Below are 25,339 nucleotides of genomic sequence, written 5' to 3'. Positions count from 1 at the left end.
TGGGAATCAAAGCCAGGCAATAAGTAACTGGTTCTAATCCAGCTTTGGTCAACAGTGACAAAAAGTTGTTCCCATCTCATAGAGGGTATAAGGGTCAAATGTGTTGGTGGTCTCTGTCCAATTTCTAGTGGACACTAGTCTCATTTCACAAAATCCATCACCTTTGCAAACTTTATTTTTAATTGCAGCAGGGAGGCCAAAGACTGAATAGGAATGGAAACTGATCTATCCTGTTATCTCTAGGTGTGGTTTCTCAAGGCTAGGATTGAGACAACATTATGGGAGAGATGACATTGCTTCTGCCATATTCAGCACCGGCCATGAACACCCACATATAAGTGCGTGTAAGAAGACAAACCCACATATATATATATATATATATATATGATTAATTACTGGCATAGTTTTCTCAGTTAGTTAGAACTAAACTGGAATATTTGAATTAGTTTATAATATAGTATTATACTAAGAAATGTCCCCATCTAGTTAACTTCCTTTCTGGCAAGCATTAACTTATTTTGGATACCAACCAGAATCAACAATCAAACTACTGTACAAAATTTTGATAGAAATTGCCAGAATGCTGTATATGTTGTTTTTTTTCTTAGAGACAATGTTGCTGATTTTATTGTCCCTATTATCATGAGATACTTGCATTATAGTGTTTACCAGGACATTCTATGTAATGGATTTTTATATATAACAAATAATGTATTCATAGTTGATTGTCTAGTGGTAGGACCTGCAATTACTAACAAGAGAACTCTAATAATGTTCTGATGAACTTTGAAGTAAGAGGAGAAAGCAAAAATAAATGAGAGTTTGCCTTCAACTGGCAGTGAGAGGATGTGAAGTGAAGGGACATGGGTGAATTTATTTGACTTGAAATCATATTCCGGAATATATCTGCAATATCCTAAAAATGATGATTTTTTTGTTAAAGTATGTGTACAATGACTAGCACAGGGTTTCCCTGATCCTTGATAGTCATAACTATCATCATGGAGATAAGGTAGCATATACTTGCTCATTCACTTGCTGCTTGTTGCACCCTGTCCTCTATCCACAGAAAGTCCCATTTTTAAGTGACTTTTGAAAAGGAGACTAAAGATCCAAAAGTCACCAAGGTATTTTTGAAAATGTTCTTCTGGGTCAATTACTTTTCCATTTCAGTGTTTCCAAAATGAAATATTGTGGAATTTCAGTTCCATGAAAAATTTCAGATTTGGGGGGTTTTGTCTCAGTTTGGGATGAAACAAGTTCAAAGCTCAACATTTTTCACAGAATTGAAATTCTGTTTCCTGGCCAGCTCTAGTTATTTGTATTGGAGTGGCACCTGGGGGGTAGGCACTGAACAAACACATAACAGAAAGAAAGTCCCTGCCTAGAAGAGCTTATAATCAAATGGGAACTACACAGAAAACAGAGCTGGAATGGAAGAAGGTGGATGGAGGAAGCATGGGCTAGATTTACTTGGAAAGCATCCATATGTAAATAATGTAATTAGCTCTGGAAGGTAGTGAGTAGGACTTAGCTGGATTCACAATAACATTTTCACTGTTGCAGTTCAGACTTCGATGCTGTTCCAGGGAAACAGCCTGTGAGTATAGAAATTGTTTCCTCTTCTCCACATTATGCTGAGAACCAGTGACAGTATTTCTTCTCCTACTCAGATTCCCTTCCAAGATATGCCTCCTCCTCCTGCCTAACAAGGTCTTTTGAGCATAGAGAATGAATAGGTTTGCAGGCCTATTTTTAGCATTGAAGTGAACCCTCTCATCACCCAATAGATGCAGCCTGGAGAAACTTGGGAGAAAATTTGCTTTGCTCCTTGCAGCTTGAAAATGAAGATGACTGTTCTCTCTGTGTGTTTGTATCAGAGGAGATAATAGGTAGAGGGTAAGGTGAATGGAAAGGACTGGAGTTAGGCTGGGCATGTAACTGTTTTGGAATCTCAGATCCAAATGTCATTGCTTGGGCCTATCTCCAGGTTTTGCACAATCAGAATTTGAAAATATTGATAGTTAGTTTTCATAGGGCCTAATTCAAAGCCCCATGAAGTCAAAAGAAGACTTTCCATTGACTTGGACAAGCTCCACATCTTTCCCATAATGAGCTAGTAATTCATCACGTGTTACTTTTTTCTTGTAGATACCTAGTTTGAGAACTATTTGGGAATAAGTCAAATCAATATAAAATGTTTTGCTATAAGCATGATTTCAGAGAGAAAACAATAAGAGAAGTGACACTTTGAACTTAACCAGACACTTCAAAACATTGATCTTTAAAAGGATTGTAACACGGATTTCAGTAGTGGAAGCTATTATGTGCTGCAGGTGGAATAAAACAATGAAGTCAAAGAAGACAAGACAGAGATTAACTTGAAAATAATCACTCTGTACACACACTAAGGATTTTGGAATGTTCAAAGATAGCTCTGGAATGTTTTACGCTTTGGATGCCAGTGTATCAGTGAAACCAGTGGGGGTGCAGTGGGGGCTCTGTCCCTGTAAGCTTGCACATGTATGTGGTGGGAGGGACGGAGGCAAGAGGAGGACCATGAGAGACTGGAGCAGCTGCTGTGGTGCCCAGAACAGGGCCAGGGAACAGGTAGGAATCTCGGGACCTTCTTCTGCCTTCTGCTGGGTACCCACTGCTGAGTCTCAGTAGCTTCCCTTGCTCTCCCTCCTATCTCCCTGCCCCCCATTCACAGCAAGTTTCTGCCCCCACATCAGATGCTACTCATATACACAAGATATAGAGTCCCTTATCTTTTAAAACTAGATTTGCCTCTGTGAACTTCTTTGGCACTGGTCCAGCAACTAAAAAAAACATATAGGACCAAACTGTGATGGCTTTATATAAGAAGGATTTAAAAGCAGCACAGACATTTACTAAGTGAATTTCATCCTGTTTGAGCTGTGTTGTTTAGCTGTGATTAGTCAAATGTATTACTTTGAAAGTCACTTTCTGTGAACATTTGTGTCAAAAAAACCAAAAAACAACAAAACTCTTAATCGCACAAATATTTGTAGGAAACAAACCCAAAAAAGGGCGAAAGCTGGTGCTAAAGCAAATTAATCGGAAATTGAAGTGAATATTCCTGGCTTCTTTTTTTTAAAGCATTTGCCTACAACTTGTTTTGATTGAACTGTCTATTCTTGAAAGACTCACAGTGCATAGCCGACAAATAGACACATCTGTGGCTCTGCAGATATGCCATTGGAAGGTGGCGGGTGCATTTCGAAGGCTGGTAGATGGTCTACTAGCAGGACTGGGAAAATATGCAGTTGCCTACCTCGATGATGTGGCCATTTTTTCAGACTCCTGGCCCGAACACCTACTACACCTGGAAAAGGTCTTTGAGCGCATCAGGCAGGCCGAACTAACTGTTAAGGCCAAAAAGTGTCAAATAGGCCAAAACAGAGTGACTTACCTGGGGCACCAGGTGGGTCGAGGAACCATAAACCCCCTACAGGCCAAGGTGAATGCTATCCAAAAGTGGCCTGTCCCAAGGTCAAAAAAACAGGTCCAATCCTTCTTAGGCTCGGCCGGGTACTACAGGCGATTTGTACCACACTACAGCCAAATCGCTGCCCCACTGAACGACCTGACCAAAAAGACCCAGCCAAATGCAGTTAACTGGACTAATGAGTGTCAAAAGGCCTTTACCCAACTTAAGGCAACGCTCATGTCTGACGCTGTGCTCAGGGCCCCGGATTTTGACAAGCCATTCCTAGTAACCACGAATGCATCTAAGCGTGGTATAGGAGCAGTTCTCATGCAGGAAGCAACAGATCACAACTTCCATCCTGTCGTGTTTGTCAGCAAAAAACTGTCTGAAAGGGAAAGTCACTGGTCCGTCAGTGAAAAGGAATGCTATGCCATTGTGTACGCCCCGGAAAAGCTACGCCCATATGTTTGGGAACGGCGGTTCCAGCTACAAACTGACCATGCTGCACTAAAGTGGCTTCATACTGCCAAGGGGAACAACAAGAAACTTCTTCATTGGAGTTTAGCTCTCCAAGATTTTGATTTTAAAATTCAGCACATCTCAGGAGCTTCTAACAAAGTAGCGAATGCACTCTCCCGTGAGAGTTTCCCAAAATCCAGTAGTTAAAAAGTGTTCTTAAAATGTAAAAGTCTGTTAGTTATATACTTAGTGGTATATGTAAAGGTGCATGTGTTGTATTAATCTTTTATTTTAAAGTTCTAGGAGGAAATCGCCACCAGTGAGCTTCCCCAATGTCTGCAATTTGGGGGGCATGTCATAAACAGAGAGCTAAGGGTTAAGGTCTCTTTCACCTAAAAAGAAGTAACCTGAAACACCTGACCAGAGACCAATCAGGAAACAAGACTTTTTCAAATCTGGGTGGAGGGAAGTTTGTGTCTGAGTCCTTTGTCTTGTATCTGTCCCTCTCGGCTGTGGGAAGGATTTTTCTATTTCCTGCTTTCTAATCTTCTGTTTCCCAGTTGTAAGTACAAAAGATCAGATAGTGATTTATATTTTTTTTTGGTATTTACATGGGTGTAGTTGCTGGAATGTTTTGAATTGTATTCTTTTTGAATAAGGCTGTTTATTCATATTTCTTTTAAGCAATTGACCCTGTATTTGTCACCTTAATACAGAGAGACCATTTTTATGTATTTTTCTTTCTTTTTACATAAAGCTTTCTTTTAAGACCTGTTGGAGTTTTTCTTTGGGGGGGGGGGGAAACTCCAGGGAATTGAGTCTGTACTCACCAGGGAATTGGTGGGAGGAAGGAGTCAGGGGGGAAAATCTCTGTGTGTTAGATTTACTAGCCTAACTTTGCATACCCTCTGGGTGAAGAGGGAAGTGCTTGTGTTTTCCAGGACTGAAAATAGAGAGGGTGAAATCCCTCTGTTTAGATTCACGGAGCTTGCTTCTGTGTATCTCTCCAGGAACACCTGGAGGGGGGAAGGGAAAAGGTTTATTTCCCTTTGTTGTGAGACTCCAGGGATTTGGATCTTGGGGTCCCCAGGGAAGGTTTTTTGGGGGACCAGAGTGCCCCAAAACACTCTAATTTTTTGGGTGGTGGCAGCTTTACCAGGTCCAAGCTGGTAACTAAGCTTGGAGGTTTTCATGCTAACCCCCATATTTTGGACGCTAAGGTCCAAATCTGGGACTAGGTTATGACAGCATAGCTGACAAATAGACACATCTGTGGCTCTGCAGATATGCCATACTGACTACAGTTATGCAAATAACTGAGTTTTTGGTTCACTGGCCAAATCAAAAAGAAATAAATGCAAAAAATTGTTTCAGATCAGCCTGAAATTAACACTTGTTGAATTTTCTGGCTAACTGAAAAGCTAAAAAGCAAATTCATTTTGAGTCGAACAAAACTCTTTTTTTAACATGAAATTAAACATTTCATGTAATTTTTTAAAGCTTTTAAAAATAAAATAGAATTTAGGAAATTTTCTAAACAAACAGTCCTTTCAAATTGAAAAAATTGAGTAATTTTTAAGAAAAAAACCACAAGTATTCTCAGGGCCTGAAAAAGTGGTTGGCAGCTGGGGGACTTATTCCTGAAGGTAGAAATATTGCTAAAATATTGACTGTTATCTTTTTGTGGATGAAATAGAAAAAAAGTGTTACTCATTATGTGTACATCTGTATAACAGGGTGATGCATACCCTAGTCTGAAGTAAATACTTTTTACTTAAAAAGGGGATTAAACAATATATTTAATGTCTGATTTTCTCCCTTACACATCTTTCTACTGCAGTTTTTATATCTGCATTAGTTTTGCTGTTGAAACTACTGAAGAATCTTAAGTTCATCACTTGAGGCAGAATCAAGTGCTTGACAGCTGTGTCCATTTCCAACAGGTTGAATGGGAATCCAAATTGGAAATGTGATTCCACTGAATGCATTTAGCCTGACCCATGTTATTCCTGGTACATAAACATGTTTTCTTTCTTCCAGATGTTTCATGAATATGTTCTGTGTGTGCAAATACGTACAGATCTAATGTTTCATCAATGCTTTGGTGATGGGTTTTGTCCCATGACAACTAACTCTCCATTTTCAGAATTCAATGTTGTTGAAATGGACACAAGTTTTGTTTCCAGGACTAACAAACATCACCACTGCTTGCTGTCTTCAGTGGGTCACTTATTTCACTTCTTTCACTTGTGATATAAACACCATCATTGCTGTGTCACTTTTAAAAAGTGGCAGAGTTCTCACATGCTGTATGAAACCTTCTCAAGGCTATGCAATAAACTTTCTGAAGAAACTCTCTCAAAGCCCATGGCATCATCAGGGAGCTGTGGCTGTAAATATAAATAAATAGGTTCCATAATACTTGGTCTTGTGGTACCCTGACTAATATGATGTGTAAATCAGATTTTATCTTGATTGAATTACAGGAGACATGTAATGATGATCTTGCCTTCAAAATATGCTAATTTGATATTCCACATATGGAAAAGCCTCACACACCTTGAGTTATCCTCTGACCCTGAGCCTCACACATTTGCTTCCTTTCATATCTTGTAATTGGGCAGTATCCATCACACAGAATATTGTCAAACATCATTCAGAAGGTTATTAATCAATAGATAGAAAACACAACAAAAGTAGCATCAAAAGAGTAGACAAATTAAGTCTCCTTCATGATCTGAGGACACATGTAAATACAGAGCCATTGTAAAAATATCACATAACAGAGTCAACAAAATTGGGGGCTACTTCCACTCTCCTCCTCGTCAGGTACCTATGGCCTCAGGTAAAAGGGTAAGTGTGCTTGTGTCTGAAGCCATTTTTCCTCAGTTTCCATGGTCAAATCATTTAACCTATTGCCTCAGTATTTCTGCTTGTAAAAATGGAGCTAATAATATTTTTCTGCCTTCCAAGAGTGTTGGGAGAGTTAAGGACCAACTCCACATTCTGTGAGCAAAGTTAATCATGTGCTTAGGAGTTTCCAGGATTGGGACTTAATTTCAGACCAAAGGCAAGAAGTGGATGCAACAAGCAAAGAAACAAAGGCTATAGGATTAGGAGGAGGCAAATAGAGTGATAGGAAGAGGTGGCTATAGAGTCTAGCTAAGTGCATGACTAATAATGAACAGTCTGTAGTGACAACTCAAGACAAAACTTCACTATAGTATTAGCAAAATTCTGAATCCAACTTTCAGCAAAAATAAGTAAAATGAGCCTCTGACTATAGGTACCCCGGTATCCACACCCCACCTAGTACTGCAATAAAATCTGTACAGAACATTTGCAAATGTCAAAGCTTCTCAGAATTTGAGGCTACACCCCACCTCCACCAACCACCACATTTTGTTACAACAGGCTCAATTTCACCACATTTCACAAAGTTTTTCCAGTTGAGATGGGGTAATTTCTACGAGAAAGGTGCTCTGAAATGCAAAATTTGAATTTTCTTGAGTGATGGATGCACAAAGAGCAGAAATGTAAAACTGGAAGGATCTGAAACCACTTGAAATCACTGAATCACAAGTGCTTGAAAGAGCAACATTTGTTAAATTTTACAGTAAAAAAAAACCACAACTAATTTCACACAGCTGTATTGGCAGATTTTTTTTTACCTCTAATTGAATATGGATTCGCACCTTATATGAGTTTGGGAAAATGTATCTTCTCTGCTTGTGCATTCCTTGGCATTACTTACTGGAACTGCCAGAATACTTCAAGAAAAATTGATTTGGGGTTCTTGCTCAGCTGGCCTAATCCATGAAATGGTAGAAATAATATTTAAAATATTTTATCTTGTGACTTTTTGGCATGATTTCAACATGAAAAAGGTTTCACTTGGTTGCTTTTGGTTCAGGTTTTGGATACTCAACCAAACTACTATGAACAGGACCCAGAATCTTTGTAGGCTCACTCATCGCCATCCTCCAAGATGGGATAGGATGACATTTTTGTCTTTGTTAAGGTAACAGAATGGTTGGTCTTTTACTAACTAGTTTGCAGAGAATAGTCTGATCAGCTGAATCACCTACTTCCACACGAAGAACTCCAATAGAATAGAATACACAGTCAACGCACCACCACAGGTTACAGGAACTACTTCCTTCTGCTAAATAACACTACACTTGTCTCAAAAACTAAAATCTTCTTGGTTTCTATGGTGTATGCTGTTACTTGTTTACTTTGTACCACATCCTTAAAGAGAGAAAAGTCCTCTTATCTCTTACAGAGGAACTGCAATTTTGTATTCAGATATAGCCTGCTACAGAGAAGATTCTCACATACTGTGATCACTCGATCACTCACGGAGACATTATTTTTGTTCTTTTTTTGTTTTGTTGTTCCCTAAGAATGTAGTAGAGCAAAGAATATGGTTGTACTTTGAATACGGAAAAGCTAACAATATCACATCTAGATTTATAACAAAATCCACGGCTAGATGATCATAAACATACCTTTAAAAAAAAACGGCATAAATGAGTGCATAGCTATAATTGATTTTAATTTTACACAATGTGTGGTTGGTAGCCTGCAGCCTGGTAAATGTTTCTAAAATCTTCTAGAAATATCAAGGACAATACTCATGAAAATCCAGTACACTCTAACTGGCAATAAAAAGCCTGAGAATTACATCCCATCTTTGTATGTTATTCTAGAATATACAATATTACATTCTTTTCTGTATTTTCTTTCCCAGATTTCAACAAAAGAAACACCAGACTAAAGCTGACGAAAGATGAAATTTCTGATGCAACATTAAGGAAGTCCCTGAAAATCAGGGATGTTTTAGAAGCAGGCAAATACATTTTCAAAAGATGTGAGAAGGCTCATAATATATTATCTTCAACAGTTAAGCTGGTGGAGGATAACCAGTGAAATGATAAACTACTCAGGGGGACTTAATTTTTTCCAATGTAATTTCAACATTTAATTTCTTGAATTGCTTGATGTAACATCATCTTGTACAGAACCCAGTGCAAAGAATAGTTCATAAATTTCATAAATACCAATTCTTTTACAAAAACAACAAAGGAAGGAAAATAGCTGCTGAACAAGAAGAATTTTCCTTGGATTGTAGAAGCAAATTTCTAAAACTGTAAACATACCATAACAAAACAAAACAACCCCAAAACCAAAAACGCTCCTCAGCAGTGAATCAAAGTGCAAGATAATATTAGAGTCCATAGACTTAGTGAGGTAAGTAAAGCTTTTTTGTGCAGGAGACAAAACTTCCTTGGAATTAGTCCAAGACAGAAAGAAAATCGTGCTGGATCTAAAACCCACCAAAACCTTCCTGAAACCAGGAAGTGGAAGGTGCACTTTTTTGACCTTGCTTTCACTAATATACAGCACAGTAGATAAAAATACATTTTAAATAATTAAAATTACTTTAAAAACGATCACATGCAATTTTCCACTGGGGAGAAAAAAGAAAGAAAGAAGTAAAGAACCACACATAACAGATGTTAGTCACAACGCATACACCCCAGTTCAGCAAGATACTTAAGCTCCTGACTAAACTGAAACATGAGATTACTCATGCAGGGACTACTCACATGCTTAAAGTCAAGGGTGTGTTTAAGTACCTTGCTGAACCATGACGTTATTGTACCATTGGGGGGTACTCAGATTCCATAGTGATTCAAATGGTATAAGAATTTGAATAGACTAGTTGTGGCATGGCATAGGAGTCTGTTAAAGATTAGATTAATCACTTATAAACATAGTCTATTTATGTTATAAATGGGCTTTATAGTTTGTCAGCATTTTGGGTACTGTAGACTGAATTCATTCATGAACTTTGCAGTTATCTACATTGCTCACTGTAGTATTTCAAGAAGAAAAGCTGATGTGTGAACAAATTATTGTTTTTTGTCAGTTAGGTATGGTAGAAAAAGAAAGTTCTAGGCAGTGCTTAATTTGTAATGAAAGAGGTGTCGCGGCTCAAACTGGGTGGCAGCTGCTGGCTGGGTGCCCTGCTCTGAAGGTAGAACCACCGTCAGCAACAGCAGCAGCACAGAAGTAAGGGTGACATGGTATGTTATTGTCACCCTTACTTCTGTGCTGCTGCTCATGGTGGTGCTGCCTTCAGAGTGGGGTGGCTGGAGAACGGAGGCTGCTGGCTGGGAGCCTAGAGGTGTTGGGGCTATGAACTGCCAAGTTAGAGGTGCTATATGACAAGTCCAGCACAAATTAAGCACTGGTTCTAGGACAGTACCACAAGCCTAATCTGTAGGGTGTCTACAAAAATATAAAATAGCATTCACTTAGACTTGTAGGTTGCTGAATCAAAACTTTATATAGTATTCTCACCCCATAAAGGTGTTATTAGTTCATTTATCTGTCTTCCCAGAAGAACAAATGTAATGGACTCTTACAGAAGAAGTAAATGCATGCAGCGGGGAAAGGACCTTCTCTTATTTGTGGATAGACAAGGGGTGTGTGTTGACTTAATTCAAAGAAATGTAGAGTAAGATACATATTTATTGAATTGACTCTTTGCAAACATTTTTTCCCAACTCTGTTTTTAGAAAGGATTAATATTCCCCCAGGCACAGAAGACAGTATAGGGCTGCCTGTCTGTCATTACATGATTCCAGATCCTCACAGATAAGTATGACACCAAGCATGCATACACACCTGCTTTGCAACATTACCCTATATTTCTTTTAGAAGTTCACAAAAAGAAAAGGCACTAATGGAAATAAAATATCTTCTGGGAACAGGGTGGTTCTGGTGATTAGAAAGCACACACATACTTCTTCAGCTTAACTTTCCCATAATTACTACATACTGTTATAAACAAAGAAACATTTGGGGGCAGAGCAAAGAAAAGGAGACTAAGATCCCATATGTTTCCTTTAACTTTTTGTAGGGCATTCAGTATTGTGATGACCATGGTACAAAGGCTTAGGTGATAGATTAGATAGATAGATTGTAAGGAGATACATAGCCTTTCATCTCTAAATCATCAGTTGTAAACTTGCTAGGTTGCAGATCATTGTTTGGAAATGTATGTAAGATGAGTGGTTAGTCTCAATCTTGTTCATGTGGGTTTCCACATCACTGAATTACTCTCGAGCAAGCAAGCAAACCTTCCAGATATTACCACAATGAACACCTATTACAATATCTTCCTGACCAGATCAGGATAGAAGCACAATGGTAGGGGAGTATTAAGAAGTGTATATTGCTTCTTCTCATGCTGTAACTCTTCTAAGAATAGAGAGAGGACTTCAGGCTCCAGAGCTGTTAATTTCTAGCACCTTCACCAGCACTAAACTTGCTTCAAAAATATTTGCCCTCCATTTGGGGCAAGAGTCCAGAGTAATTCAATACTCATTACTTTCAGAAATGAAAGAGGGAAAAAAAAGATTTTCCTTTCAAATATTTTCCCAGAATATCTGAAAGTGGTTGCTTGGTGTGTGTCTGGCTAGGAAGAGGACAAAACTCTCCTTGTGAATAAACAAGCTGGATTTTGAAAAATTTCTCCTTTTGATTTTGCTTGTTAATTGTTCTTGTTCTGAACATGAGCTTACATCTTATAGGTTTTAAGGTTGTTTTTAAGAGAAGAGATCTCATTCCTGTTTTTAATTTATTTTGTGTATATACCAACATAGAATTTGCCTACCTTGGAGACCTTAGTCTCAATATGTGGGAAGGACAAAAGCATGACAACAATATATTGGAAAAGGGGGAATAGAGGAGTGGCATGAAGAGATAGCGTGAGAGAAAATGACACTAACAGGAGAGGAAAAAGCACAGTGAGGGAAGTGAGGAAAGTAATAATGGGAGAAGAAATAAGTTATCTGCTGTAATTGATGTAGAAATCGAATAGTTACTAATTGTCTCTTCTCATTTATTACTACATAACAGTCTGTTTAATTAAAACCCATCAGTGCAGTCTGGAATGATTACTAACAGTGCCTATTCCACTTTCAGACTCTATTCCATTGCTCACCCTCACCAGCTTCCTCATGGCACTGTCAGGGAACAGTGAACAGCATCTCAGTTGCCAGTGACTGTGTACTTAGGTTGTTACCAATTCATGACACAGCCTCTTCAGTGTCTTCTTCTCTGAGGCACCTGCCAATGATTAACTGAATGTAATAGTCAACCAGACATAACTCCATGGATCTTTACAAGGAGGTGCTACTTGCTAAGTATAAAAAGCATGGTTAAAGAATGCAGTAAAAGATGATTAAATGAAATATAAGCTTAGCTGGGCACCACTAATACTGGTAACCAATCAAAGCTTAGTTAGAGAAATTGGCATTGTCATAATTCATTTATGTAAATCTCAACTGCAGCACTCTCCATGCACCAAGTCCTTGCATTACTGAATATCACAAGAAAATGTCTGCCAGGGGAGACCCTGTAGGTATGAGAATAAATTTTCTAAAGGGCTAAGAGGCCCACCTTGCTTTTTGTAGGAGCAAATACCTCCTCGTGTAGTGCAACTGTGAGTACTCCTAAACTGTGGAGAACTGTGATAATATACTGGGACCCACTAAATTCATGGTTTAATACAGGTGAATGATACAGTTGTCCAGGCCCTGTTCAACTTTGGCTGAAGTGAAACTTTTGTCTGAGGCACCTGTATGATGTTGTGCTACAGACACCCAGAACTGTGACCCATTACCCCTATCCCTCACCTTGCAGGTAACAGTCAGTGAATCTAGTTTCTGAGTTGCCCGGAGACATCTCCCTCTGCAGTGTCCAATCCCTCTCACTGGTCACTCACAGGAATGATTAAGTTGTCTGTCATCAAAGAGACTAAGCACACATCAGGTTAGGTTAGCGGAAGACTCACACTTCACTTTAATACACAGCACTAAGATGTTTTTGTAATAAAACAAGAATAAGTGTATTCACAAAAAACAGAGATTTAAGTGATACTAAACAAGAATAAAAGAGACAGGAATGGTTACAAACAAAACAAAACAAAATGCCCTTTCTAGTAACTAAAACTTAATTTTTTCAAGTAACAGTCTTTGCCTAAGCAGTTTCCTTACTTACATCAAGTTACCAGCATCCCTAGCCCTCCAGACTAGAGGATCCAACTTTCATAGGCTGAAAGGGTTCCCTATGTTCCCTCAGTGATGGATAACTGAAAGATCTTTTTGCTCCACTTATATTACCCACATTCCATTATCACTGCCTCAAGAGTCAGGAAGGCTTCCCGGGGTACAGAGTCTGTCCCTCAAGTGATTGTTAAACAGTCTCCTCCCCTACTCATTTAGCCTAATAGCTTTGTTTATCTTAGATGTAAATATACTTTCATTGTCCTGTGCCTGAAACCAAGCTACTCAGATAGGTAAATACATATTCCTTTGTGCAGGGCAGGCTGGGTTTATGCACTGTCTCCCAAATACATTTTAGGAACATATTTCCAGCACACATCTATAACTCTTTGTACACATACATCATGCAATGATTTTCGGGACCAGCATGCCACCAGTTTACATATGATACCTTACATGACATCTGTGAGGTACATATTATGACAACAGTGTAATGGGGAAATGAATTGTCAGGCCTGATGTGAGTTATAGTATGGGCGGGGGGACCTTTGCCACTTGGCATTGAGGGGCTCCCAGAGTCACAAACTGGTAATGCAAGGAGAGGGTCTTATGTACAGAGAATGCCCCTATGGAAATGTTAAGTCATTGACAAAGAACTGATGTAGATGTACTATTGGGGACCACAAGTGTTCTCTAATTTGTGGGGCTGGGCAAGAATTTATCTTTTCAATTGTGTTGGGGTGGGACTGAGTCACTTTAACCAACTTCTAGAGAGTTTTCAGGGATTTCTTGCCTCTTTCTGTCTGCATCCCCAAACCTACAAAGTAACACCAACCCCATCTATCTAATATCTAACTTATTTATACACTGTCTATCTAGGTAATGACATGGCCATCATCATAGTATCTGAGTACTTCACAAACATTAATGGAAATCATTCTCATGATAACCCAGGGAAGTGCAGGACTCCTTGAAAAGAGACCTTTCTATCTCAGGTACTTAATGGCCCATTATTACCATAGCATATCAGCAGTTCACAATCTCATATATCCTCACAACACCTCTCCAAGGCAGGAAAGTACTGTTATTTCCAGTCTACAGATGGGGAACTGAAGCACAGAAAAACTAAGTGACTTGCCCAAGGTCACATGGGAAGTCTGTGACAGAACAAGGAATAGACCTGGGGTCTCTTGAATCTCAGGCTAGTACCCCAACCACTGGTTCATCCTTCCTCACACTTCTTCCTTTCTGGAATTGACACGGTGGCTTTCCGAATGCTTACTTGGCTAATGATAATAGTGGTTTACCAACATAAACACTATCATAAATTCTCCCTAGGTTGCTAGCTAGATCAAAATTGGCCTCAGGCACGTTTAATTTATGTTTTAGGCTTGACAGTTTATTTTTCTCCATCCTTGTGTAGTAATAACTGTCTGGCACCCCTGACAGGGACTGCTAATTTTGCTTGAACGTTCAAGCTGGGAACATTTATTTTGCTGTTAACTTTGTGGCTTGTATGAAGCTATCCAACAACTTTCTCAATACTAAGAAGTTTAATGAACTTTTGCTTGGACATAGTTTGCACGTAATTTGCTTGGACACTGTTTGTTCTGTTGTCGTTGCCTACTTGGGCCTATATAGGTGGTGCATAAAGCTATTAGGCATCAAGCTCCCATCTGACACTGATCTGAAGCCATTAGGAATCAAGCTGAACATGGACCCTGATTTTTGGCAACATAATTTTCCATTGAAGGAATTGCATACAATTGTTTCTGATGCGTCAGGTTGTCATGACTGATAAAACGCATACATGTGTATATGTGTGCTGTTGTGTAACTATAACTGTAAGAAAGAGAAAGCTCGTAACCATTATCTCATGCCCCAACCCATGACACAGTTGTGGATAAATTGACACATAAAACTGATGCAGTTCTGATACCACACCTCCTATTAATTTACATGTTCTTTCAACTTTTGTGGCAGAATCACAGTCTCTTTTTAAGACACAAGGTCAAATTGTCATTTGTAGGGTGTCAGTAAGGCAGAAGCCTCCACTACAATGATGGCACAAAATCACTGTCTCTCTTTGCTGGTAGCAGTGGCAGTTGACCAGAATTCATGGATGCATAAAGGTAGAAAGGACACAACTGTGGGTCTTCCCTCTCCCAACAATCTATTTAATATGAAGGGATCAAAGGCAAAGCAACTCCTCTCTCCTGACCAAGCTCATCTGGTGCTGCCACAAAGCAGAAAAACTCCCTCAGTGTACTTCTCTCTCCACCATCAGTTGGCCATAGCAGCTACAGCAGAAAATTTGACACGCTGATTTTGGCCCAGAGTCTCCTATGGGAGTTGCACTTTGTTACTGCGAGGCTAAATTTGGCCCAAGATAGTTGTGTCAGAACATGGTTGTGTCAGAACATTCTAAAACATGAATTTCCTAAGTCCTAATATTGTGCTTGAACACTGAGACCTGTCCTTCTAGTGTATGTGTGCTGTATTTATAATCTCTTTTAGCATGGGGTTCTTTAACAAAATGTATAGCACCATGGCGATAGTGTTTTACCCAGTTTTTGGCCTGATCTTGCAGTTCCTCCTTGCACATAACTTCCATTGATGTCAATGGCAGCTTTTTGGTATAAGAACGTCAAGTTCAGGTCTGTAGAATCAAAAAGTCATGAGCTCTTGAAAACATCCTTTCCCACCCAAAAAACTGGATAAATTGGTGTCAACTGACCCCAGATTACAAGGTACTATCAGATACATTTGATACTGGTAAAAATATCTGCCATGTAATGAAACGTCAAAATTCTTTTCTCTACTTCTGTGACAGTTTGGCACAATACCAGGTTGCAATGTGAGACACTTCCAGGTATAGAGCTACTGTACAGTTCTTAAAGAGAGTGCTTTTGAATTCTTTGCCTTGGCCCAAAATATTGCTCTTTCTAGTTCTCCCCCAAATAGATGTAACCTTAAAAGTTACATTAAAAGCAGCATTAAATGTGAGCCCACAATCTAATCTCTCCCCAGATTATTTGTGACAAAAGCAAGGGTAATCTGCAAGGAACTGATGTCCATAGACCCATAGCTGGATCACAGAGTGTATGTGCTAATTTCACAGACCATGCTTCTGACCAGACACTAGAATGGCCTGGTTCTACTTTCAGAAGAATACCTGCGAAGCATCCTCTCCATGAGTTTTTCAGAGAGTCATAACTGAGGTGAAACCCTATCCCCCTATGTTTTTCCAACCCCCATAAGCTTCCTCTGGCATGTGCACAGAAGCAAATGCCACCCATGGTCTACCACCTAATATCACCTGGGCTTTTGTGTGCCTTTATAATGATTGTATTCCCCTTTTGCCCTGTTTCAAAATTGCAAAAATAGAAGAAGGGCATTTGATTCAATACATTGAGCAAGCAGAGTTTAAAAACAATCACAAAATCACAGAAATATAAGGCTGGAAGCTCAAGAGGTCACCTAGGCCATCTCCTCATGCTGAGGAGGAACCAAGTGTACCTAGCTTAGATGATCGCTGTCAGATTTTTGACTAATCTCTTTTCAAAAACTTCCACTGACAGGTATTCCACAATGCAAATAATTTTGTGAGTTTGGTTCATTTTTATTTACAGTAAGTCCTACGGGCTGCAATAAGACTGGGCCCCATTGTATTGGGCACTGTACAAATACAGAGAAAGGGGCAGTCCCTGCTCCAAAAATCTTCCAGTCAAACTGTCCAGAGAGACAAAATGTGGGAGAAAGGAACTATAATTACCCCCATTTACAGCTGGGGAACTGAAGCACAGAGAAATGAAGTAATCTGCCCAGTATGACCCAGAAATATTGTGACACAACTAGGGGTGAAGCCAGGTCTCCTGGGTCCCTACCTAATGCCTTAACCACAGGGCTATCCATCCCCCAGACTGCCCATTCTTCTAATAGTTCAATATTCCTTCTTCTAATATTGTTGTTTTGAAGAATCTCCCTGACCATGAGCCTAAAAAGAACCCAAGAAAAATAAACAGAAAAATCTCCAAGAACAAAAAATGACCCACTTGCGCTATTTTTGTTCTAGTCTCCTTTTTCTTCCTTCTGTGCATGCCAGCTCAGGAAAAACAAACCAAAAACCCAGATTTGGCACATGGAGCCTTCCAGCTCCACCCAATTTTTGGCCTTCACCCTCCAAGTTCCATGGCCTGTGTCCTAGTCCCTGGGTAAGCTGTCCCTTTGGAGATCCTTTTCCAGTCCTCTTCAAGTGACAAGCCCTTGGTTTCACTTCTTTTTGGGATAGGACCCTGTGATCCAACCACTCTCCAATTGGGACTCTGAGTTATACACTGCTGGTTGCCAAGCATAATACCTATCAGGCCCAATGGACCTGGCACCTATAAGAGTTTCCCTTTGGGAATCCATGGACAGTAAGTTTGCAGTGACAAAGAGGCAGCTTCTTCTAAATAAAGTATGATTTATTTGCCAAAAGGTTCACAGCTTTCAGAGAAGTATGTATATATAAGAGACCTATATGCATACTGAGTTACCTATACTTGACAATGCCTCTCAAACATCTAGGTAGACATGACTTAGCCTTGATGCCTCTCTCCTCATTTTTCTTGGGTACCCAGTTACATCTTGCTTGCTGCAGACCCTCACTCTCCATCAGCTTGGGTGTTTCCTTGCCTGATAGTGATGACCAGGATGCAAGTTGTTTCCTGGTCAGTGCTCTCTGAAACTTCTTGGGCAGCCTTTCTCAACTCACTCAACACATTTCCCTTTTCTAGGTTCAGGGCTCTGTCATGGTTTAGTATTCCCCTGATTTTAGGCTTAGCCCTGGGAAGAGTAAATTCTGCTAGTCTGGATGGACTCAGTTAAGAGGTATTCTCCAATCAACAGTTTCCCCATTGTTTTCTCCAGGATTCTTCAATCTGTGTCATTGTGTTGCCTTTCCTCATTGGGTCTTTTAACAATCCTTTTTGATCTAACTCCATTGTAAGTAACCCATCATATACAAACACACAGAGGCATGCACCGTATTCATATAAATACTACAGATATTGTCCGGTTCTCCACATCAAGAATAGAGAACAAGTGTAACTGCTCCTACAGCATGAAAAAATACTGGACCCTGACACATCTATTTTGAAGGCACAATTTGGGGGTTTGGGACTAAGAAATGATAGGGTCCTACAGACTCCAAGTCTGGATCTTTGAATTGCAGTGTTATGGAGGGAGCATTAGGATGTGGATTTTTGCAGTGGATGTGAAGCAGCCACACTCCTCTATTTAGCTGGTAGGCATTTAGGTTTGGAAGAAAGAAAGCTGGATTCAGCAGGATCCAGGTGTTGGATTCATGATTTTATGGGGCTGCTACATTAGTTTGCATTCTGGTCTGGATTTTTTAGGTGCACTAGGAGCTTTTGCTCCTCCTCTTGCCCCCATTTTGTTTGACTGGGGTTAAATTTGGTTAGATCCAGGTGCCAGTTATGTGTTTTTTCCAAACTATTGAGCTGAGATGCATTAGGATCCAGATTATTTTTTCAGTGAAGTAGGAGTGGTTACACTTGTTTTCAAATTAGATTTCACCGCTCACCCTCCATTCATCAATGCTGCGAAAACCTGGAGCAGGTGTCTGGCTCCAGCTGGATCTTGGACATATTTGACCCCAAGCCACCAAATTCTCCCATCTGTTTGGTTTTGGGTGGGGTAGGAGCAGCTACATTTGTTTCTTACTCATGCTATGGATTTTTTTTTTTTTTTGGAGGCAGGTAAGGGCTAAAATTGGATGAATCTGGTAGGATCCATATGCCTGATATTGGTTTTGTGGTGCTTATAGGTGATGTGACACAGCGATGATTTTTCATGCATTAGGAGAAGCCAGACTTATTTCTCTATATAAGCATTAGAATTTGAGGCTGAAGTTTGGCAGGATCCCGGTACCAGATCCTGGGTTTTGCAGCGTTCCTACTCCAGGGTGCATTGTGGATTGGATTTCTTTTTTGCTCCAGTAGAAGCAGTAAGACTGGTTCTCTATTATGATGCTGCAGATTGGGAGATCAGGGCCAAAAATCAGCAGGAGACAGTTAGATCCAGCTTTTACCTGATAATGTGTGTGACACAGTCTCTGATTCATTTTGAAATTCCCAGTGTCTCCTGAGCAGCACGGACTTTCTTTCTTAAAAAAAATAATAATAAAAAGACAGCCTTGAGCATTGACCTGAGAGCTAAGTTTTATTAGCCAACGTATGTATTATTCAGCTCTGGAATATTTATTTCAATAATTAATATATTAATACAAAAAGAGACAATGCCAGAGGGGGTTTGCAAAGGGGGCCTGTGGCCGCTAGAGGCCGATCGAGGGCTGGAAAGCCCAGGGAATAAATCAGACCAGGCGTTCGTCCTTCAGTGGTACGTAAACACAGTTGAGAATTGGGCAGAAGACTGACAAAGGGGTGTAGAGAGCGGGAGAGAGCAACAGTTCTTGCTCCAGCAACTAACTGATCACAGAGTTCTCTTGATTGCTGCGGTGGGGCTTTAAAACCCGGGAGTGAAAATCTCGCTGTTCGTTTTTACTGTCTTTATTTTCATTGCATCACTCCCCTTCTCCCCCCATCGCCCTAGAAATAACATCAGCAACAACAAGTGGATGCTGAGAGCGTGACTGGTAGCTGGACTGCGGGGCGATCAGCTGCAGTGTAAACGGGCGTGAGAGGGAAATTGCCACAAGCAGGACGCATCCTTTTATCAATAGCCAGAGCCTGTCTTGGTACAGGGATTATTTCACGTTGATTCACAAACCCTAGAGCAAGCGCCGGTGTTGGGAAGACTAGTGATCACGTACAGACACACACACTCACACACGCACTCCACCGCGCGCGCGCGAGCACACACACCCGAATCCTTTTTTTTCTGGAGCAAGATTCTTGATTGTTGTTGTTTTGCTAAGATCTGGGCTTAGAAGTGATCGTCGCTGACCAGAATTCTGCAGAGCCGGGCTATTCGTCTGGCTCCCTCCAGGAGGTCTGGTTGCATATAAAGGGAAGCGAGAAAAATAAGTCATCAACCTGTAGTTTTGACGTCCCAACACCTGCAAACCTAGATTGCTTAGTACAGTTCCCTCCTCCAGAGCTCTTTCTCCAGATCCTTGGACGAGGGAGAACAGCGTTGCTATTTCTCTGACTCGGAACAGTAAGTATAATATAATTTTTCTTTCTGTAGTATTTTAATAAACAGGTAGCTATAAATGAGGGTGCCGTTTCTTGTGTGTGTGTCTGTGTGAAAGAGAGGGAGAGTGTGTGTGGGTTTTGTTGCTCCATGGAAGCTACAGTTTGTATTTTTTTTTTGTTATACAAGTATGGATGTTCATCACTTAATATACCCAGGTATGTACCTGTTACTAAGTGAAAATTTAGAAAAAGGTGCAGAATGACTAAAACATGTTAGATTTAGAATATACTGTGGATATTTGTGTCTCTTTGTGCAACATTTGATATATATGTATGTAAGATTTTATATATATAAAGTCTTGCAAAATTTGAATGCCATATACAGTAGAATTTAAATGGATTTTGCTCTCCTAGAGTTTGAAAGAGAAAACAATTATATACTTAAGTGCACTTATATGTATCTATGCACACAACCCATATCCATACACAAAATTATATAAAATCTCTGGGTGTATGGAGTGTCTGTGTATTTGTGTGTGTGATGTATAAATGTGAATAGTGTGGGTAGTGGATGGCTGAACACTGAACACCTTAATAAATGACACAGTTTGCACTTGATCTACACTGTGGCCTCTTAGGAAAATGAACCAACCCTTTCTAAACCTTTTTGTTTTCTTTGTTATTTTTGTGTGTATGTGTGTGTGCATATGCCTCAGGTTAAGTACTTCTTCTGCATGAGCATAACCAAAGGGTGATCCTCTCCCTTGTCCCTTATGGAGACCTCAGAGCCAGAGTTGCAGCCTTCTCCTCCTCCTCTTGCCACTGCAGCTACTGCCTGGGGTGCTGCTCCAAGGTTTGAGACACTGTTGACAGGCTGAAGAAAGAGGGCTTGCAAAGACCTCCTCACTGTGTAAACAAAATGATGGCCGGAAGTTACTTCAACTCCCTAAATACTATTATTAATCAGTAATCATATCGTTAGTCCAAAGCATTGCATGGAGCAAATGAGAAAAGAGACTATTTGCATTTGGTTACAATGATAAACGAAAGACCTGAAACTTTTCTGTTTCAAGAAAACAACAGGACAGTTACCTCCTTGCTTTGCATTAACATTTGCTCCTTGCTGGCTGCAGTCTTTGGAGTCTACAACAAAATCGTGAATTTGAACAGATGTGTGGATTCTGGAGAGGCCACTGGAGTGTAATAAAAATAAAGAGGCTTGGTGGATGAAAGGACAAGGCCTAGACTTTTTCTGAGATCAAATCTGAAGGCTGCATCTTTTATTTTTTTGATAGCAAAACACAGTTATCTGTGTCAGACATCCTGGATGATAAGAAAATGCAGATTTTGTGGTGGTTACAATTTTGCAAAACACAAATTCAGTTTTACTAATACCATGATGTGCTGTGCTTCCAAGAAACTGCCCTCCAAATGCAAATGGCTTTGAACTTCCCCTCATAGAAGTCAAGGTGTGACTACAGATATCCTAGACTATTTTGTATTAAACAAATAAACAATTACAAAATGGAGGTTGCAATGGTGAGTGCAGATAGCTCCGGCTGCAATAGCCACATGCCCTATGGATATGCCGTCCAGGCTCGGGCTCGGGAGAGAGAACGACTGGCACACTCGAGGGCAGCGGCAGCTGCTGCTGTGGCAGCAGCAACGGCGGCAGTAGAAGGTGGGGCCTCATTAGGAGGTGGATCCTATCACCACTACCACCAGGTACAGAGTGGGGGGGCTTCCTCTTCTCACAGTGGGAATGCATCACACAGCAATTTGTTCCAGTGTCAGAACAGTAGAAGGAGGAAACGAGGAAGAAAGAGAAGCCACTATCTGGGTAGCAGGGACTGTGGGGCCTCCTTCCCATGTTCTGAGCTGCTGCCTCTCAGTGGCTCTGAGGAGAAGATACTGAAGGACTTGAGTGAGGAGGAAGAGGAGGATGAGGGGGAGGATGAAGAGGATGAGGAGGAAGGAAAGTTCTTCTACAGTGATGAGGATGATGTGGATGAGTTTTCGTATTTGGACCAACCACCTGATGATGGTGGTGGTGGTGGCCCTGGGGGCTACAGCACAGTACGCTACAGCGAGTATGAGTGCTGCGAACGGGTGGTGATCAATGTGTCAGGACTGCGGTTTGAGACTCAGCTGAAAACCTTGGCTCAGTTTCCTGAGACATTGCTTGGTGATCCTGCAAAGCGGGGCAGGTATTTTGACCCACTCAGGAATGAGTACTTCTTCGATAGGAACCGGCCCAGCTTTGATGCCATCCTGTACTACTACCAGTCTGGAGGCCGTCTGAAGAGGCCGGTCAATGTGCCCTTTGATATCTTCACTGAGGAAGTGAAATTCTATCAGCTTGGGGAGGAGGCCATGCTCAAGTTCAGGGAGGATGAAGGGTTCGTCAAAGAGGAAGAGGATAAGGCTTTGCCCGACAATGAGTTCAAGAAGCAGATCTGGCTGCTGTTTGAGTACCCAGAGAGTTCCAGTGCAGCCAGGGGCATTGCCATTGTCTCTGTCTTGGTCATCTTGATCTCCATTGTCATCTTCTGTCTGGAGACTTTGCCAGAATTCAGAGACAACAAGGAGCTCATATTGTCCCTGGGCTTGGGGAAGGGGCTTTTCAATGAGACTCTACATCTGGATGGTGGGGGGCACACTATCTTCAATGACCCATTTTTCATTGTGGAGACAGTCTGCATCATCTGGTTCTCCTTTGAGTTTACAGTGAGATGGTTTGCCTGCCCCAGCAAAGCAGTCTTCATCAAGAACATCATGAACATCATAGACATTGTCTCCATCTTGCCTTACTTCATCACCCTGGGCACTGAGCTGGTCCAGCAGCAGGGCAGTAATGGTCAACAGGCCATGTCTTTTGCTATCCTGAGGATCATCCGTCTGGTCAGGGTGTTTCGCATCTTCAAGCTCTCCAGGCACTCTAAGGGTTTGCAGATCCTAGGTCATACACTCAGAGCCAGCATGAGGGAGCTGGGGCTCCTCATCTTCTTTCTTTTTATTGGAGTCATTTTGTTTTCCAGTGCTGTTTACTTTGCAGAAGCTGATGAACCTTCCACTCATTTTCAAAGCATCCCAGATGCCTTTTGGTGGGCTGTAGTGACCATGACCACAGTTGGTTATGGGGACATGAAACCCATAACTGTGGGTGGGAAAATAGTCGGGTCCCTGTGTGCCATCGCGGGTGTGTTAACCATTGCTTTACCAGTGCCAGTGATTGTCTCCAATTTTAACTATTTCTATCACAGAGAGACTGAGAATGAAGAACAAACACAACTGACGCAAAATGCAGTCAGTTGTCCATACCTCCCAACTAATTTACTGAAGAAATTTAGAAGCTCATCTTCTTCTTCCACAGAGGGTAAATCAGAGTATTTGGAGATGGAAGAAGGAGTTAAAGAGTCTCTTTGTGTAAAGGAAAAAAAATGTCAGGACACAGGGAATGACAGTGAGACAGAGAAGAAAAACTGTGTAAATTCAAAATCTGTGGAAACTGATGTGTAATATTGAAAGTTTCCAAATATATTTATGCATTAAAGAGTGCAGTGATAAAAATGAAATATGCAAACAAAAGTCTCAAGCATACAATACATAAATACAAATAAAAAATAGCGTTGCTAAAGTTGTATTACATATCAAGTAAATTATATACCTTGTGGAAGAGGTGGTTTGAGCTGATGTAATTTCAAACTTTATATTTTTATTAGAATGCAAGCGTTTTGCACATGAGGGGAAGAAATCATTAAAGCCAAGACAGTTTTAAATAGGGTGCATGAACTGTTGACATCACTAATAAGATCTCAGTGGTAAAAGTTGGCATTCAGAGGTATTTACTATGTAAGAAACAATGAAGTTCAGCAATCATTATCCGTTTATCAATGCTTTAATAGCTGTTACCATAAATCATTGGATTTCATAGTTGTGATCTTCAAAGCAGTAAAAATTATTGTAAAAACCAAATTTTTTCCACAGAACATAGGTCTAAATTTTATCTTGAACTATCTAATGCTTATTTTTAATTGGAAAATAACTTTGAAAAGGCTGCTGAACCTCCAGAAATTGTTTATTTTTATAACTCTCTTTGGAGGCATTGCAGCATTTGTTGTCTAATATATGGACGAAATGAAGTAAGATAATCATTTAACATGGTCTGAATGCAGTGGCAAAGTGACTGGAATGCTTTTTTGCACTACTTTTTATGCTGGAGATATACTGAAAGAGACTTCATACTGTGAATGTTTACTAATGTAGTAGTTGAATGACAATCATTGGAAGAGTGAATTCTGCATCTCATTTTATTGGGTTTTTTGTGTGTGTGATGCTGATGGCTAACCATCTAATGTTACATTAATTCCATATTCTTTTAATTATGAATATCTGTGATCTGAAAACGGACTGTGAAGTAAAATTTTATAATTTTTTTTTAAATAGTCTGCTCTACTGATGCCCTCAAGAAATAACAGTGTATTTTATATTTTCTTTACTGGGTCACTCTTCAGCATTCAGAATCCGTGATAAATACTTGCACTTTGTCAGTATTGATGTAATTCTGAGTAATTGAAGGGACTGTAGCAGTAATAAGGTGTTCAACTGCTACAGTGATGAGGACTAAGAATTGCTAACTTTTAAATGTGCTATTATTGGAGCTGTGTTTTTTTCCTTAATTACAGCTTTCACCCATGTGCATTTGAAATAACCTTTAAGATCCATAGTAGGCATTCTGGGATTTAGAATAAACACTTCAGGACCCAGGCTGTCCTCAAGAAAGTATTTGTTGATCCATTCTTGCTTATGTTTAAGCCACCCCAAGCTCCCATTAACCTCAGTTGGAGATGTGAGTGTGCAAGAACTGTACTGTCAGGCCCACTGTATATTTCAGAACTTGGAACGAAATAGGAGAGGTATCATCTAACATAAAGTATGCATTCAAAATACACCTTTACCTCGATATAACGCTGTCCTTGGGAGCCAAAAAATCTTACTGCGTTATAGGTGAAATCGTGTTGTACTGAACTTGCTTTGATCTGCTGGAGTGCGCAGCCCTGCCCCCCCCCGGAGCACTGCTTTACTGCGTTATATCGGGTGGCATTATATTGTGGTAGCGGTGTAGGTATTCTTGGAGCTAGAATTATCTGGACAGGGCATTACTAAAGTGGAACAGTTTTGGAGAA

The 25,339-nt window shown here is 40.3% G+C and overlaps 1 protein-coding gene across 1 annotated transcript; it reads left to right on the top strand.

The window, feature by feature from the left end:
- Window positions 1–19,745: 19,745 nt before the first annotated feature.
- Window positions 19,746–25,126, top strand: KCNA4 (potassium voltage-gated channel subfamily A member 4). Its single transcript, XM_030560222.1, has 2 exons — window positions 19,746–20,175; window positions 20,870–25,126. Exon 2 carries the CDS (start codon window positions 21,678–21,680, stop codon window positions 23,670–23,672), a length of 1,995 nt encoding a protein of 664 aa, XP_030416082.1. The 5' UTR covers window positions 19,746–20,175; window positions 20,870–21,677; the 3' UTR covers window positions 23,673–25,126.
- Window positions 25,127–25,339: the final 213 nt, after the last annotated feature.

Source organism: Gopherus evgoodei, chromosome 4 (genome assembly GCF_007399415.2).
Source record: "Gopherus evgoodei ecotype Sinaloan lineage chromosome 4, rGopEvg1_v1.p, whole genome shotgun sequence".
NCBI classification, from domain to species: domain Eukaryota; kingdom Metazoa; phylum Chordata; order Testudines; family Testudinidae; genus Gopherus; species Gopherus evgoodei.
The sequence above is the reverse complement of the archived record's forward strand: the minus strand, read 5'-3'. Positions and strand labels throughout refer to the sequence as shown.

What these genes read in the sequence shown, in the direction of transcription:
- KCNA4 (XM_030560222.1), top strand. Translation starts at nt 21,678, where the DNA reads ATGGAGGTTGCAATGGTGAGTGCAGATAGCTCCGGCTGCAATAGCCAC.